Source organism: Bos indicus, chromosome 20 (assembly GCF_029378745.1).
Source record: "Bos indicus isolate NIAB-ARS_2022 breed Sahiwal x Tharparkar chromosome 20, NIAB-ARS_B.indTharparkar_mat_pri_1.0, whole genome shotgun sequence".
Classification (NCBI taxonomy): domain Eukaryota; kingdom Metazoa; phylum Chordata; class Mammalia; order Artiodactyla; family Bovidae; genus Bos; species Bos indicus.
This window is the reverse complement of record NC_091779.1, coordinates 40052722-40071691: the sequence shown is the minus strand read 5'-3', so window position 1 is coordinate 40071691 and position 18970 is coordinate 40052722. Positions and strand designations below refer to the sequence as shown.

General features: G+C 40.8%; 1 protein-coding gene across 1 annotated transcript in view; it reads right to left on the bottom strand.

Annotated features, from left to right (window-relative positions):
* ADAMTS12 (ADAM metallopeptidase with thrombospondin type 1 motif 12) overlaps positions 1-18970 on the bottom strand; it is a 392866-nt gene that overhangs the window by 125887 nt on the left and 248009 nt on the right. The window contains exon 13 of the mRNA XM_019982926.2: positions 10281-10414. Within this exon, the coding sequence (XP_019838485.2) occupies positions 10281-10414 (134 nt within the window). The remainder of the gene's footprint in view (positions 1-10280; positions 10415-18970) is intronic.

Here is an 18970-nt window from a genome sequence, read left to right as displayed (position 1 = left end):
AAGAAGAATTGTGCCCAAGTAGTTTTTTTCTCTCTCTCAAAGATAAGTTCCTTTCTTACTTTAAAGCCACCTTGAATCACCTGAAAGGAATAACCATTTAGGTCTTTAAATATATTCTCCCTCCACTAGCTAAATAGAGGATGAATGCCCACAGATAGAAAATGGCACCATTCCTCAGTTTAACCATCTCTGACGTTCTTTATGTTTGAAGATTGTGCCACTTGACTCAATTGGGAAACACAAAATGCTGCTGCTGCTAAGTCGCTTCAGTTGTGTCCAACTCTGTGCGACCCCATAGACGGAAGCCCACCAGGCTCCTCCATCCATGGGATTTTTCAGGCAAGAGTACTGGAGTGGGGTGCCATTGCCTTCTCCGCACAAAATGCTAAGAGATTTAAAAAACTCAATCACACTAATCACGATGGAAAGGAAAGAAACAGTCTGGATATGTGCCTTTAGTGGCTATAGGTAAAATGCCAGCCCTTCACAAGTGATGTATTTATGTCAAGCTTGATCATCTTCTAATAAGCTAAACTTTACACATCCTATTCCCAGCGACTTCATTTCTTCACTAATTTGGAATGAGCCAGGGAAACATACTTTGCAACATAGTAAAGTGTTTTTAAACATCTGTACCAAGAGGGGAATGGATTAAAAAATATGAAGAGGGACTTCCCTGGTGGTCCAGTGATTAAGACTCTGAGTTTCCACTGTAGGGGCCATGGGTGAAATCCTTGGTTGGGGAACTAAGAGCCTGCAAGCAGCATGGAGTGCCAAAAAATAGTGGGAAAACATGAAGAAAAAGGAAAGAAGTTCAGAAAAACAAACACCTCGAGCGCATCTTTCTCCTCCACCAATATCTGCCTGCATCCCTCGGGGGGCAGGGGTGGGGAAGGAAACACACCCCCGTCAGATGCTGACCCAGAGCACAGCACATGGTGCTGGTGGAGACTTCACCCTCTGCTCCTCCAGCAGCCGCGCACAGCACAGTCAACGCTGAACTGAGTACAGAACCGAAGGCTTGGAAGGTGGAAGCCCATCCTCCTGACTACACAGAACCTGTAAGGCTCTCAAGGAAAAATGAACAGACATCCCTTTCTTCCGTGCCCTGTGATCTGGCAACAGGGCTACGATGGATAACACTGTCTTTCTGCCTTCAGCAGGTCAGAGTGGGCTGTGCTGCTGCCACCAATGCAACAACGACTCCAGGAAGGCTCTCCTCCCGGTGACTCTTAGGAGGTCAGACAGCCACCCCACAGGCTGCATTTCTTTACAAAAGGAAATCACTCTAATTTCCTATCACTATTTCTTTTTTTTTTTTAAACAGCTTTCTTGGGGTGTAGCTGATATGTAAAATACTATATATATTTAATTTTATAATTTGATGAGTTTGGACTCATACAAACACCTGTGAAACCATCGTCACAATTAAGGCAATAGACATATCCATCTGATCCAAAAGTTTTCTTGTGTCCCTTTTTTTGTGTGTATGGTAAGAACACTTAACATGAGATCTACCCATTTCATAAGTTTTTAAGGGAACAATAGAGTGTTGTTAACCACAGGCAATACATTGTATAGCAAAGCTCAAGCCATATTCATCTTGCGTAAATGAAACTTTATACTTGTTGAACAGCAACCCTCCATTGTTCCCTTAGCAACCACTGTTCTCTGCCTCAGTGAGTTTGACTATTTTAGATTCTCCTATATGTGGAATCTTGAAGCATTTGTCCTTCTGCGATTGACCTGTTTCACTTAGCATAACGTTCCTAGGCTCATTCATATTGCCAAAATGACAGAATTTACTTCTTTTTTAAAGTTGAACAATATTCTATGATATGCATATACCACATTTTCTTTATCCATTCATTTATTGATGAACATCTGGGTTGTTTCCATCCATATCTTGACTAGTGTGAATAATGTCACTATGAACTTGGAAGTCCAGATATCATTTTAAGATCCTGATTTCATTCCTTTGGATATATACCTAGAACTGGAATTGTTAGGTCTTACGGTAAAAATTAAATTTTAATCACAAACTAAATATTTAAATTTAATTAAAGTTAAATATGTATCTAAGTATTTTAATTTAATCAAAATTAAATATTTAAATTTAATTAAAATTAAATATTTTAATTTAATTAAAACTAAATTATTTTTAATTTTTTTATTTTTTTCCATAGTGGCTGCATCACTGTACATTCCCACCAACGGTGCACAGGATTCCAATTTCTCCACATCCACACCAATACTCACTATCTCATATGTGTTGGTAACAGCCATCCTAACAGCTGTGAGGTGATAGCTCATGAGTTTCACTTGTATTTCTCATGTTTAATGATGTTGAGCACCTTTTCACATATCTGTTGGCCATTTGCATATCTTCTTTGGAGAAATGTCTATTCAAGTCTTTTGTTCATTTTTAAATCAGGTTATTTTTCTGCTATTGAATTGTAGGAGTTTCTCATATGTTTTAGATATTAACTTCTTATTTTATATATAGTATGCAAATTTTTCTCCCATTCTGTAGGTTGCCTCTTTACTCTGATGGCTATTTCCTTTCCTGTGCAGAGGTGTATCACCAATTCTTGGCCCTGTCATCTGAACTGAAGAGTATCCTATCTTGAGTATTACATAGAGAAATCAGGTCCCAGTCTTTCAGTGGGGCTTTTACTCCTATGTAAGTAAATAAGTAACATATTTTCTTACCTAATTCTCATTTTTTCATCATGAGTTAACACTGTTTTACTTAGGAAATTCTCATATAACAAGACTGAAATACCAACTGGTGCCTTGACCTAATCCACTGAGAATGTCATTATTTCTTTCTGCAGTCCCTTGGCAAAGGCAGAGACTGGAAGAATGCCTGGTTCCAAGATGAGATTCATTCCCAGCCAATGGAACTTTAGTGTGAAGATAGGGCCAGTTACGCTTAACTGAGAACAGGTAAATGACATTGTCCTTTAACAAATGGGACAGCAGCAGTAATACTTTCTTACCATAACACTGAGGGTCAGGAGCCTGGATCTGGTCTTCTGGAGAGATATTTGGCCCAGAGAAATTGCCACCTGGGTGTTCAGCCAATCACTGAGTTGGCCAAAATGGCCATGACAGAGAACAAAGAGGAGTCAGAAAGATTGTGAGAGCAATGAGAAGGGAAGCTAATTTACGACAGGTGGGAAGACTGTCAGGGAAGCCTGAGGACTCAGTGGGGGTAAAAGACACTAATTTATAAGGGAATTCACAAAGGCAAATTATTATTTTAAGAAGTGTACAGTAAACTTATTATAAGAGCAAAAATCATTATGGTGGGTTGATCAGAATCAGGGTCCTAGGGTGAGAGGCTGATGGATGGCTAAGAGAAGATCAAGGGATGGTTGATATGACAGTTCAAGGCATCAAGGCTGTTTGGGAAGGAAATGAAGCCAAAGCTGCACTGACTGGGAGAAAAGGGAAGAGCAAAGGAACTGAAAGTCAGAGAACTGGTTACCAAAAGGGTGAGTGATCTGGAAGATTGGTATCCTGTCTTAAGACAGCAGGTAAGACTGCAAAGCTGGGATAGCAGGAAGAGGGGTGGGAATATCTGTTCATATATTTAAAAGCTTATTGCATGTCATACTTGTGATTAAAAATAAATGACATCCTGAAAGTCATTGTTTAAATTTGTATCTGTGATAAATAAGCTTAGAAGTTCAGAGAATAGAAAGGCTAGAAATAAACCCATGCATTTATGGTCAGTTAACATGAAAAAGGAGGCAAGATTATGCAATGGGGAAAAGACTCTTCAATAAGTGATGCTGAGAAAACTCGACAGCTACATGTAAAAGAGTGAAATTAGAACATTCTCTAATATCATATACAAAAATAAACTCAATGTGGATTAAAGACCTAAGTGTAAGACCAGATACTCAAAAACTCCTAGAGGAAAACATAGGCAGAATACTCTTTGACATAAATCACAGCAATATTATTTTGGATCCATCTCCTAGAGTAATGGAAACAAGAGCAAAAATAAACAAATGGGACCATATTAAACTTAAAAGCTTTTGCACAGCAAAGGAAACCATAAAGAAAATGAAAAGACAACCTATGGAATGGGAAAAAATATTAGTAAATGAGGCAACTGACAAGGGACTAATTTCTAAAATAAGCAAACAGCTTATACAGCTCAACAGCAAAAATAAATAAATAAAATAACAAAATAGAAGACCTAAATAGACATTTCTCAAAGAAGATAAACAGATAGCCAATAAGTACATGAAAATACACTCAACGTCACTAATTAGCCAAATGCAAATCAAAACTACAATGAGGCATCACCTTACACTGGTCAGAATGGCCATCATTGAAAAGTCTACAAATAATAAATGCTGGAGAGGGTGCAGAGAAAAGGTAACCATCCTACATCATTGGTGGGAATGCAAATTGGTGCAGCCACTCTGGAGAACACTACAGAGATTCCTTTAAAAGCTAAAAATAGAGTTGCCAAATGATCCAATAATCCTATTCTTGTACATATATCCAGAGAAACTCTAACTCAAAAAGACACATGAACCCCAGTATTCATAGCAACATTATTTATAGTAGTCAAGGTGTGGAAGCAACCTAAATGTCCATCAATAAATGAATGGATAAAGACAATGTGGTGTATATGTACAATGGAATATCACTCAGACCAGGGGGCGCTAGTAGTAAAGAACTGGCCTGCAATTCAGGAGACATAACAGGTTTGATCCCTGGGTCAGGAAGATCCCCTGGAAAAGGGAATGGCAATCCACTCCAATATTCTTGACTAGAGAATCCCATGGACAGAGGAGCCTGGCAGGCTACAGTCCATAGTGTCGCAAAGAGTTGGACATATGAAGAAACACGCATGCAAAGAAGAATGAAATAATGTCACTTGCAGCCATATCGATGGACCTAGAGATTGTCATATAAGTGACGTAAGTTAGAGAAAGACAAATACCATGATATCACTTATATGTGGAATCAACAAAAATGATACAAAGTAACTTATTTATGAAACAGAAATAGACTCACAGACACAGAAAACAAACTTAGCTACCAAAAGGGAAAGAGGCTAGAGGGATAAATTAGGGATCTGAGATTAACAGATACATACTACCCTAAATGAAATACATAAACAATAAGCTACTGTATAGATGCTACCTATTGATCTCTACCTACTATTCAGCACAAGGAACAATATTCAATACCTTGTAATAACCTATAGTGGATAAGAATCTGAAAAAGCATATATATATATATATATATATATATATATATATATATTCATTCCCTGGTAACTCAGCTGGTAAAGAACCCTCCTACAATACAGGAGACCCCAGTTTGATTCCTGGGTCCGGAAGATCCCCTGAAGAAGGCATAGGCTACTGACTCCAGTATTCTTGGGCTTCCCTGGTGGCTCAGAGAGTATCTACCTGTAATGTGGGAGATCTGGGTTCAATCCCTGGGTTGGGAAGATTCCCTGGAGGAGGGCATGGCAACCCACTCCAGTATTCTTGCCTGGAGAATCTCCATGAACAGAGGAGCCTGACAGGTTACAGCCCATGGGGTGGCAAAGAGTTGGACATAACTGAACAACTATGCATAGCACAGCACAGCATACTGAATTACTTTGCTAAATACCTGAAACACTGTAAGTCAACTATACTTCAATAAAAAGTAAATTACATAAAAAGAAAGGAAGATACCAAGTTACCTAGGGAGAGATATTAGCCCAGCCCTGTACTTCATATGAGAATTCAACAGCAGAAGAGAGAAGAGCAATATTTACAAAATTTAGGGGGAAAGACAGTGTGATGCCCCAAATTTTGTACCCAGTCAAGTGTCCTTCAAGAAAAAAGCAAATTTATACATATTTTTAAACGAGAAAGAACTCTGAGGATGCTGTATCCATTAACGCTAAAAAATCTAGCAGAAGGTGAGTGTAAATCTTTCCCAAAAAAGGACAGGAGAAAATAATTTACTGCAAATACCACTTAAAATCTTAGTCTTGTGTAGATACAGAGGGTAAATGAAATAGTAGAAAAAAATCCAATAAATAGAAAAAAAAAGAAGCTTAGAAATTCAGGACAGGTTTAAAAAAATGGGAGAGGAACGCAGAGTTACTTCTCCTAAAAAAATTCAGTTCTGATCAACATTCAATAATCCCCTTGACAACAAAATCTGCAAATCTAACATGCCAAAATGGTGGCAAACATCATTATTTCAAAATAGCTAAATATATGAGTATAAGCAACTATAGCAGGTATTTATATGACCATAAGCAAGCATTTTCATATACACAAAGATGAATCAGATACCATATACATTTTTTTCTGATGGTATAACTTTTCCTTTCAATACATGTTCAGTTCCCTTTGAAAAAAACTGTAGTAAATGAATAACAAGACTAACAAAAGCTGAAAATAACTACAATTTGGATCTTTAAAAGATAAACTGCATTCAGGCTATTAAGGTAAATTTGATTTGACATAATTTCTCAGCTTAAAAACTTATCTCAGTGTGGTATAGATATAAAGTAATTAATGTTTCTAAAAGACCTTAACTGGTTTCTAGAAAGAAAAAAGCAAGCTGAGAGAATCTGACTTATTCTATTAAGCTGATTTAATTGGCTTCAAGAGAGATATCCTACACCCCTTATGTTTCTGTTCAAACTACTTGCTTTTTCCATCAAAAGCTAAAGACAGTCTCTATACAGGCAAAAGTATTTAGGTCTAAAAGATAATTTTAGCATCACATTCATTTCTTGATGACTAAAGTTCTCAGCCCTAACAGCATATGGCAATCACCTGAGGAGTCTTAAAAATACGAACGCCTAGTCTCCACATCCAGGTGATTTCTGAATTAATAGGGGGGAGATAGAGCCAGATATCAGTATGGGTTTTAAAAGCTCTCCAGCTGATTCTAATAGGCAGCCAGACCAGAAAACCACTGTATTAAATGGCCATGGGGCTGTTGGGGCCTAAATTAGCCAAACTTTTTCCCACTCTGGGGAACAGACCTAACCTAAAATATATTAATTATTTTTGGCTCTTTGCAGCTACAATGGTAATTAGTGTGTCAGGAAGAGAATTTTGCCTGAGTTCCTTCTAATTTAGAGTCCGATTATGACCTGCTGTTAGCTCACTCAGTCCTGGGAAACATACACTGCCTCCCTGTGCCTTGGTCAGGACTGGAATAAGTCCATCAGCACCTGCAGGGTGATAAATTCACCTTCCCAGGGTGCTAAACACTGACGGCCAGGATCGTCTCATGGTGATAACTCAGTCCAGTGGAAAAACTGTGACAATTACTTGCAAAAATGAGTAAAATACATTAAGAGTTTTTGGTGTGCCATGGGCTCTGTTAAGGGCTTTACATATAAAACTCTATTTAATCTAAAAATATGTTAATATCTCAATTCTATGAAAGATAAATGAGTCTTAAAAAGATGTATACAGTTACACATCTTGGAAATAGTGGTACTGGGTTCAGATTCTAGAGCCTAAGCACTAAGCCCTTCAGTTCAGTTGCTCAGTCGTGTCCGACTCTTTGCGACCCCATGAATTGCAGCACGCCAGGCCTCCCGGTCCATCACCAACTCCCGGAGTTCACTCAGACTCACGTCCATCAAGTCAGTGACCCCATCCAGCCATCTCATCCTCTGTCATCCCCTTCTCCTCCTGCCCCCAATCCCTCCCAGCATCAGAGTCTTTTCCAATGAGTCAACTCTTCGCATGAGGTGGCCAAAGTACTGGAGTTTCAACTTTAGCATCATTCCTTCCAAAGAAATCCCAGGGCTGATCTCCTTCAGAATGGACTGGTTGGATCTCCTTGCAGTCCCAGGGACACTCAACAGTCTTCTCCAACACCACAGTTCAAAAGCATCAATTCTTCGGCGCTCAGCCTTCTTCACAGACCAACTCTCATATCCATACATGACCAATGGAAAAACCATAGCCTTGACAAGATGGACCTTTGTTGGCAAAGTAATATCTCTGCTTTTGAATATGCTATCTAGGTTGGTCATAACTTTCCTTCCAAGGAGTAAGCGTCTTTTAATTTCATGGCTGCAGTCACCATCTGCAGTGATTTTGGAGCTCAAAAAAATAAAGTCTGACACTGTTTCCACTCTTTCCCCATCTATTTCCCATGAAGTGATGGGACCGAATGCCATGATCTTCATTTTCTGAATGTTGAGCTTTAAGCCAGTTTTTTCACTCTCCACTTTCACTTTCATCAAGAGGCCTTTTAGTTCCTCCTCACTTTCTGCCATAAGGGTGGTGTCATCTGCATATCTCAGGTTATTGATATTTCTCCCGGCAATCTTGACTCCAGCTTGTGCTTCTTCCAGCCCAGTGTTTCTCATGATGTTCTGCACATAAGTTAAACAAGCAGGGTGACAATATACAGCCTTGATGTATACCTTTTCCCATTTGGAATCAGTCTGTTGTTCCATGTCCAGTTCTAACTGTTGCTTCCTGACCTGCATATAGGTTTCTCAAGAGGCAGGTCAGATGGTCTGGTATTCCCATCTCTTTCAGAATTTTCCACAGTTTGTTGTGATCCACACAGTCAAAGGCTTTGGCGTAGTCAATAAAGCAGAAATAGATGTTTTTCTGGAACTCTTTTGCTTTTTCGATGATCCAGCAGATGTTGGCAGTTTGATCTCTGGTTCCTCTGCCTTTTCTAAAACCAGCTTGAACATCTGGAAGTTCACAGTTCACGTATTGCTGAAGCCTGGCTTGGAGAATTTTGAGCATTCCTTTACTAGCGTGTGAGATGAGTGCAATTGTGCGGTAGTTTGAGCATTCTTTGGCATTGCTTTTCTTTGGGATTGGAATGAAAACTGACCTTTTCCAGTTCTGTGGCCACTGCTGAGTTTTCCAAACTTGCTGGCATATTGAGTGCAGCACTTTCACAGCATCATGTTTAAGGACTTGAAATAGCTCCACTGGCATTCCATCACCTCCACTAGCTTTGTTTGTAGTGATGCTTTCTAAGGCCCACTTGACTTCACATTCCAGGATGCCTGGCTCTAGATGAGTGATTATACCATCGTGATTATCTGGGTTATGAAGATCTTTTTTGCACAGTTCTTCTGTGTATTCTTGCCACCTCTTCTTAATATCTTCTGCTTCTGTTAGGTCCATACCATTTCTGTCCTTTATCCAGCTCATCTTAGCATGAAATGTTCCCTTGGTATCTCTAATTTTCTTGAAGAAAACAAGCCCTTATGCTTTACTAACACTTAGTTATTTTCATATAGCTTTTCTTTCATTGATTAAAAACACCTTCTCTTCATTTATTTTTGGCCATGGTGCATGGCATGTGGGATCTTAGTTCCCTGACCAGGGATCAAACCCGTGCCCCCAGCTGTGGAAGCACTGAGTCTTAATCATGGGACCATCAGGGATGTCCCCAAAACACCTCCTCTTTAAACTGAGGTTCATGACCAAGTACTGGATCTCAAAACTTGTTCCTTAGTTCCTTGCAAAATAGACTGTAAGCAATGGGAGAAATTCCTCAGTGGTTGTACATATAAAGGCATTAAAAAATCAGTTTGGTCACTCAGTCATGTCTGACTCCTTGTGACCCCATGGACTGCAGCACACCAGGCTGCCCTGTCTATCACCAACTCCCAGAGCTTGCTCTAACCCATATCCATTGAGCCCGTGATGCCGAGTCTGATTAAAAATCAGACCTAAGTAATTTATATAAAGGCAAGAGTTTCCTAATGGAGTCAATGTGAAAAGTTAAACTGATATCAGAAGACCTGGTTTATAATTATCTGTCATGCCATCTCTCTTTCTAAGGTGATCATGTTGGTGATCAAGGTGAATTAAATATCAAAATGCTTTGTGAAAAACACTATAGAGTTGTTTATTAGTTTTTCCTCAAATTTACTGTTGGCAAGTAACCAATGAGTAATTCAAAGCCACTGAAATAATTCGAGTTGCCTTTTCCTAATAATTCCTCCAAAGAATTATTCCTCAGAAGAATAATTTGATTCTTCTTCAATTTGGCTCAGCTCCATGCCTGAAATATCACAGAGCGCGTCAACAGCTCAAGAAACGAAGACAACAGCAGGAGGACATTTGGTTTCTAACTGTGACCTTGATGAACACTGAAAAGTCTTGTCTCAGACTGTATAAAAATACCAGTCCACATGCAAATACCACAAAAGCAAAAGATTAAAACATTTAACTTTCCAAATTAATAAAAAGTCACGATTTTATAAAAGTTGTAGATTAAGGAAACATACCCAATACCTTACACATGCCATTAATACAGACATTTCTGCTGTTGCCGCCTTCAAAGCAAGGGGTACCATCAATGACAGCATCCAGCATTTTCTCGGAAAAGTGGCCATCTATGGGTCGGCAGTAGAGCTCACAAGGACGTGCTGAAGTGAAAAAGGGACAAAAGCTCGCAAATTAGCTTCCCAGCTCAGCACCCTTCCCCCAGGATTTGTACACAGGACCCCCCAGGTGTCATCAATCTGAAGATTCCCATCTTCCACCTTTCTATGACACATGCTGTAATGGGGACTTCTTTCTTTTAAAGAGGTTTACAATAAATAAAACTGGGAAGACTGCTTTAAAATGCTATCTTTTGTAACAAATGAGGAGACCTTTCAACCCAATGTTGAACTGTGCTTATAAAAATAAGGTACTGAGTATCTGGGGTTAACCTAGAAAATAAGTAGTAGAAACCAGAGGTGCCAGGCTCCAGACAAGCATGATGCTTGCCTACTCTTTGCAGCAAAGTAAGCAGACCACTGTGGGAGATCCTTCCATGCGGGCCAGCTCATTGCTAATACCACTGCCTCTATCATAAACCAACCCAACAAATATTCTCCCTTACTCTCTTCAAGAAGTCCTTGGACACAGGTTTACAACCACATAGAAACAAAAGATCTGTGTTTTATCCAAAGCAGAAGCCAACCTGCTTATCACAGTGGTCCCTCCCACTGTGCTAGGTCCTGCATTGAATCCATTTTAAGGCCCAATTTTCTGTTCACTTGTGAATGAAGATGGATGATCTCCCACATATAAATGTTCTAAAGATTTATATAATAAAATTCATATCTATTTGTAAGTACTTAGAATAACCAGAAAAGGAGATAACTTTCAAAACATAAATTGCCTTAAAAATTTTAATAGGTAATACATGTACATGCATGCATGCTCGGAGAAGGCAATGGCACCACACTCCAGTACTCTTGCCTGGAAAATCCCATGGACGGAGGAGCCTGGAAGGCTGCAGTCCACGGGGTCACTAAGAGTCAGACACGACTGAGTGACTTCCCTTTCACTTTTCACTTTTCACTTTCCTGCATTGGAGAAGGAAATGGCAACCCACTCCAGTGTTCTTGCCTGGAGAATCCCAGGGACGGTGGAGCCTGGTGGGCTGCCGTCTCTGGGATCGCACAGAGTCGGACATGACTGAGCAACTTAGCAGCAGCAGCAGCAGCATGCATGCTAAGTCGCTTCAGTCATGTTCGACTCTTTGCCATTCTATGGATTGTAGACTGCCAGGTTCCTTTGCCTATGGGATTGTCCAGGCAAGAATACGGGAGTTGGTTGCCATGCCCTCCTCAAGGGGATCTTCCATGACCCAAGAATCGAATCCGTGTCTCTTAGGTCTCCTGCATTGGCAGGCGGGTTATTTACCACTAGGACACCTAGGAAGCCCTATATGTGTATATAATAAGAGTTCAAATAGTAATTTTCTTTGAATATTATGTCTTTTTTTTTTTAAGTTAAAAATCTAAGATTATCCCCTTCAGAAATGTCTTTTTGGGATCTCTTCTGGGTCTGTTTCCTGGGGAACGTGCTGTTAATTTCTTGGTGTTGTGACCAGCTGAGGGTTTTATGAGACCAGCCATCAGTCCATTTGCCATGAACACACCTCAGTGTGGCTGGGCCCCAAATGCAAGCCAGTGTGCACAGCTCTAGGTGTGGGTACTCAGGGATGCCATGATCCACGTGGTGAAGAAATAAAAATGTACAACTTACACAGTGTGGCTGGGCCCCAAATGCAAGCCAGTGTGCACAGCTCTAGGTGTGGGTACTCAGGGATGCCATGATCCACATGGTGAAGAAATAAAAATGTACAACTTACACAGATCTAACTATGAGCAAAACTCAAACACAGAAACTCGGGAGAAATTTGAGTCAGAGCTTCTAAAGCATCTGCTCAAAACTCAAAGGAGAAAGGTAAAAGTGCATAAAGAATACCAACTGATTTTATATAAAGTGCAGTGGATAATTTGTCTGAGAATACGAATGAAGTTAACATGAGTTGGAGCGATCACTGCACAAAGCGCCAACAGCAAAGGACCAGAAGATTCCAGGAACAAGGCATAGCCCAGGGTTACTGTAAATCTTCACTCCTGGCAGCATGATTAGCTCTGTCACTGCCTGAACTGGAATAGCAGTGCTTAGAGGAGCCACCTGGGAACAATTTTACTCTTTCAGAGATGAGAGCATCCACCCAGGTGTGCTGAGTCCAAGTGAGCTGGGAAGCAACCACGGAAATATCAGCCTGTCAAGCAGAAGGATGGAGGCTGGGGAAGCACTTTTAAATGAGGCTTTGATTTGAGCTTTAGAATTTAGATTTGAGATTTTGTATTGATATCGGGACACATTAAACCCAAAGAGGAAGCACCCCTGAATTATTGTGGAGCTTTTCTAAAGGAATTACCTGTTCAGCCTGCTGGGAGGGCTGGGACTAGAGGTGCCTAAACTGAAAAGTGAAATTCACTCAGTCACATCTGACTCTCTGTGACCCCATGGACTATACAGTCCATGGAATTCTCCAGGCCAGAATACTGGAGTGGGTAGCCGTTCCCTTCTCCAGGGGATCTTCCCAACCCCAGGATCAAACCCAGGTCTTCCACACTGCAGGTGGATTCTTCACCAGCTGAGCCACCAGGGAAGCCCAGAGGTGCCTACGGGTGCAAATTTTAAGAAAACACTCACTCTCAGGGTTGTAAAAATGGGTCTTTGCAGCCAGTAAAACCCCCATCCAAAGGCATTTTGAATTCCAAAGTGGTGAAGTTCCAATGTTTGCCTTAGTTATATTCCCTCTGGGCTTGTGCTGTTTGACTCACTTCCTGAAGGATACAACTATTCAGAGATTTGGTGGGTGTTATTTAGTGAGTTAACAGGAATTTTTGCTTGTTAAAATAACAGCCAGTGCATTACCTGAACATTATTTGCCAGATCTTGTGCTTTGCATTCGTTATGTTATCTCATTCTAACAATCACAACCACCCGAGGATGTTAGTTTTATCATTATCTTCATTTAGAAGAGAAAATTTTAGGCCCAGAGAGATTAAGTGTTCCAAGATCTCACAGTATGAGTGACGGAGTAAAACCCGATGATTCAGCTTAGCGCTTACTCTATTAGCCCCTAACCTACACACACACAATTATTTTTAACAAAAAAGAAATGCTTTAATGAGACCTTTCAAGTAACCACTCTTTTTCCTCTTAGACAATGCATTTATTCACAGATCACATCTGAGAAACAAACTTGACAGAATACTCACTGAACTCCTTTTTAAAAATCTTTCATGGGTCTTAAATATGGTGAGAATCACTAGCCTCTGGAGCCATGACTTCTACAGAGAGCAGAGACATAAAAATTCATGAAGGTCTAATATTACCCTGAGAAAGTTACTTAATCTTTCTGTGACTCAGTTCCTCATCTGAAAATTGGGGATAATGATATCTACTTTGCAGGGTAAATGTGAAGATTAAGGCAGAGATTGTGTGTCAAGCACTCAGTGTGGTACCTGGTGTACAGTAAGTGTTTGACAAATGACAGCTGCCATGGTTGTTGATTTTACCTCCTTATCATGACCTGGTGAATTCTGAAGGTCCTTGCCCCATAAGCTATGCATTTATCATTCCAATCCTCTTTCAGAACAGTCAAAAGACCTGTGTTTTGTAATGCGGGCTCAAATTCTGTTTCCCACACATACACAAATCTTTCTTGAAATATCCTCTTCTCCTTCAGATTATTCCATGATGCCATTTCTAATCAATTCTGCACTGATTTCATGCTTTGTTTTACTATTTTCTAAACAATTACTGTCTTGTCAATTTCATATAAAGACTTCTACACCGTGCTAGGTCAGTAGGTGGCCCCATGACTTTCCTTTTCTGCGACTGTGGGCCTGGTTCAAAGCTGTTCCACTCCTACAATGCCTGTTGAGGTCTCCACAGCTCTGTGCTCCTAAGACTACAGATTTTACAATCCCCTCAACCAGACTGCGATGTCCTCAAGAGCACTGCAGGCATCTGTGCATTGATCAGCTACTACCACCAAGCACGCTGTGAGAAAGAGGAGCCAGGACACATGCTGGTGAGGACCGAAAGGAGAAAGAGGAGCAGAAATAAGCACAACCTGGGAGTCTGTCCTTCACACGACCTTTGGAGTTAGAGTCATAGGGGTTCAAATTCCAGCCCTGATGCTTCCATCCTGCCCAGGGCCTTCCTGGTCTTTGCATGGAAGGGACTGTCAAAGGATAACACCCTGAAACCTGGAATAAGGTATCTGGCATACAGCAGTTGTTTTAATGTGATTACCATTAACCTTTCCCAGTGAATACTAGTAGATTATTATACTCAGAAAAGGCTCTTAACCCATGAGTACTTAGTAACAGCCATGGCAGTGATCAACACTGTTAGGGAGAAAGTTCTGGACAGAGTGGCAAAAAGTTCAACTCCATCCTGAGAGATCATCCACTCAGTCATAAAAATGAGCCTTGAGGGGCTTCCCTGGTGGTCCAGTGGGTAAGAATTCACCTGCCAGTGCAGGGGACACGGGTTTGATCTCTGATCTGGGAAGATCCCCACACCCTGGTCAACCAAGCCCAGGTGCCACAACTAATGAGGCCTGCATGCCTTAGAGCCTGTGCTCAGCAACAGAAGTCACCGCAGTGAGAAGCCCACCAATGTAACAAAGGGTAGCACTCCCCTCTCTGCAACTAGAGAAAGGCCATGTAGCAACAAAGACCTAGCACAACCAAAAGTAAATTTTAAAAACTATATATTAAAAAATGAACTTTGAACTTAGTGACAGAGGTCAAGGATGTTCGTGGCAGCTGTTTATCCAGGAAGAAACAGACACATCAATTAAGCTGCATTTACATAATGGAAGGCTAATGCAGTCACTAAGAGGAATAAGGTAATAGTGTTCCACTCCATGAGTGGAAAACTAGCAGAACTGGCAAAATATGAGTCCATTTGTGTGTAAATGGAAATCTGCTGTTAACAACGCTTGCCTCTGAGGGGTAAGTGTGCTGGGCTAAGAAGAATTCATTTTATTATATATGCTTGCATTTTAAAATAAGAAGCATATATTTCTTTTATAAATAATATCTTGGCCGTCAATCAAGACAATGGGGAAGGTCTCATTCCATGAAGAAAGGCCCTCATTTCAATCCTTCCTTTCATCTTCCTTCTGTGATACTGGATTAGCACATCCTTTATGGTTAGACAGGCTAACTGAAGTACACTGCAAGGAAGAAACATAGATTTCTATGGAACGTAAGTTCATTGGCCTATGGAGTCTTAGGGCTTCCCTGGTGGCTTAAGTGGTAAAGAATCTTCCTGCAATGCAGGAGCTGTAGGAGATAAGGGTTTGATCCATGGGTCAGAAAGATCCTCTGGAGGAGGAAATGGCAACCCACTCCAGTATTCTTCCTTGGGAAATCCCATGGACAGAGGAGCCTGGAGGGCTACAGTTCATGGGGACGCAAAGAGTTGGACAACTGAGCATGCACTATGGAGTCTAAGAATACCTAGTAAATAATCTGTGCTAAAAGCAAGAGCAAAACACAGACCCACTGCTGTGACTCCCAGAACCTGCACACCTATGACCTATTGTCGTGCCCAAGGCCAGAAGGAACCTGTACTCGAAAGCAGCCATTGTGAACTCAAGGTTCAGGGTTCTGAGGCAGTTTTCAAGGCGGCCCTGGAGTCCTGTTTCCCTGCCCTTTCCTCTGGCCTCTGTCTTTCACGGCTTTCTGAGTCATGTCATCAGGCGGGCCTGTGACACAGGGCCCTGCACAAGGGGTAAGAGTAGCAATGGGTGATCTTAGTTCTCAAAGGTCACCACAACGATCAGAGAGTCTGTACCGACACCGAACTCACTTCTTCCACAAGATCCAGAGTGGAGTGTTTTACCACCTCAGGTACACTCATCTTTCCTCACACACCTTTTTCGTCCAGCTCATGTGGTATTTCCCCTCCAGCTTTTCTATGCATTTGCAGTTAAGCTGAGTGAAAACTCTAAAACTAATGGACTGGTGAGCTCTGCCTTCACACTGTCTGACTAATCCTCTCAAAGGAAGCTGAGGGAACTGAATGTACTCTCTGAATTAAAGGCTGCATTTTCAGTTTTGCTGAAACAGGGCAGCCCAACGTTTTTGGATAATGATCTGCAAAAGTGATCATTAGAAATGAAACTAAAACTTGCTAAGAGGGATATAAATGACTTCTTAGGTCAAGGAAAATTTTGCAGGCATCTCACGTTCCGTCAGTAGGTTGCAATTTGAGCTTCACCATTTAAAAAAATCCAGTTTCTAAAATCCGTTTAAGGGCAGGGCTCCTTGGGTATGACTCCTGTGCAGTCACCCAGGGCCTCACACTTGGTTGAAAGCTCTGTTCTCATGTCTTAAAACTCTTAATAATTGTACATCTGCACTTATGTCGACCCTGGTTCGATTCCTGGGTCAGGAAGGTCCACTAGAGAAAGGATAGGCTACCCACTCCAGTGTTCTTGGGCTTCCCTGGTGGCTCAGCTGGTAAAGAATCTGCCTGCAATGTGGGAGACCTAGATTCGATCCCTGGGGTGGGAAGATCCCATGGAGAAGGGAAAGGATACCCACCCCAGTATTCTGGCCTGGAGAATCCCATGGGCTGTAAAGTCCACGGGGTTGCAAAGAGCCGGACACAACTGACTTTCTCTTTTCACTTGTGCCTTCTCAGTGAAGGCTGATGGGCAGTGGGGCACGTGCACCTGCAGAAGAAATCTGTGATGTGTGTGTGTGCAGCTTCTTGCCAGGTTCTAAGAAATACTCAACCTTAAGCAAAAGGCATAATTTAAAATGTTTTGTTGTTTTAACAAGTAACATTTAACTTAAAAAAGAAGCCCAGTTTAAGAACAGGCTCAGATCAGCTTGAGGGGAAAAAAAAAGAAACAAAAAGTCCTGACCCAAAATCCAACCCAAAATCAGTCAAATAATTACCAAAACTCTGTAAATTTGGCTGATCTAAAATAGTATTATTTCACTTTCTGATAAGGTAATATTGTAATCTCCAAATATATAAAAATATATATTAAACATTAGAAGGTGTTAAAATTAATATATTCTACTATAACCATAGAAAGGATGAAAATAGGAGTAGAATTGTTAAAAATGAATTAAACCCAATTCACTGATGTTTTAGATGAGGCTGAATGTAGTAATGTTTGCTGTATGTTTAGTAATGTTTACTGTATGTTTATGCTCTTTTACTTAAAATGGTTAGGAACTGTGACACTAAATTTGGACTGTCAACTTAAATTGTTTACCAAACATAATTACTTTGACATAATGCTTAAATGTTTAAAAAAATTGATTTTCAAAGCAAGAGACATAAGTTTAATAAACCTAGCATTTGTCATAATACAAGCAGTCACTGGTCACTGGGGCTCTTTTCTTCCCACCACAGCCCCTTGGCTATAAAATCATCTATCTTAAAAAAAACACATGAACATCACCGTAGGTAAAATTTAAAATTCAATGCGTTGTTCTTAAGATAATGGACTTATCCCCGTCTCTGTTTTCACGGTTAATGTTTAGGCTGCAGAGTGTAGCCTGGGCTAACTCTTGGCTCTATTGTATAGTATGAATTTAAGAAGTTATTTATTCTTTAAATCTATTAGCATATCCATAAAAATTAGGTCAAAAACTTAAATTTCCATGTAGGATTTTCTTATGGAGTTAAAAATAAGAAAATGCATATAAAGTGTTGAGTGAAGTATGTGTACAGAATAAATAATGATATAAGTTTAATATAAGCTGTTCTCATTGAAAGAAAGTGTTAATTGCTCAGTTGTGTCTGACTCATTGCAACCCATGGACTGCAGCCCGCCAGGCTCCTCTGTCCATGGAATTCTCCAGGTAAGAATACTGGAGTGGGTAGCTATTCTCTTCTCCAGGGAATCTTCCCTGACGCAGGGACTGAACCTGGGTCTCCTGCATTTCAGGCAGATTCTTTACCGACTGAGCCACCAGGGAAGCCGTCTGTTCTCATTATCAGATAGTGATATGTTTTTCTGCAAAGTAGCAAAAAATGTGCTGCCTTGTTTTAAAGGGCAGCAGTTTATTTTCCCCACATAACAGAAATTTGGGGGCTATCCTCCTTCTATCTCCCTCTTAGCTGTCTGAGCGTGGATGCAATAGGACAGGCAGCAAGAGAAGAGTGAAAGGCAGAAAGATGGGATTGGGGCTGAGGGCCGCTGCATCAAAACCACTAAAATCCTTCTCAGAGGCCTGACCCAGTGAGGCTGCCCACTTTATCCTTTGGCTGGAATTGGGGCTCTAGGGAATACAGGTTAGCAAGTCTTCTACTTTTCCCTTTTCAATTGTAGAGGAAAGTGAAGGGGAGGAGGGCTGTGAATGGTTTTGAGATGTCCACAAACATCATCCTTATTATTCCATCATTTTCCCTCCGTAAGCTATAGATTCCTAGTTTGTGAAATGAGAGCCATATGGCTAGAAGATCTCCTGGGATGCTCACCACACTGACATTCTCATTTGAACACTGGGTCTTCATTGCTATGAATGAGCTTTCTCTCTTATGGCAGCTACTCTCTTAGTTGCAGTGAGCAGGCTTTTCATTGCGGGGGCTTCTCTTGCGGCACACGGGGCTCAGTAGTTGTGGTACATGACCAACTG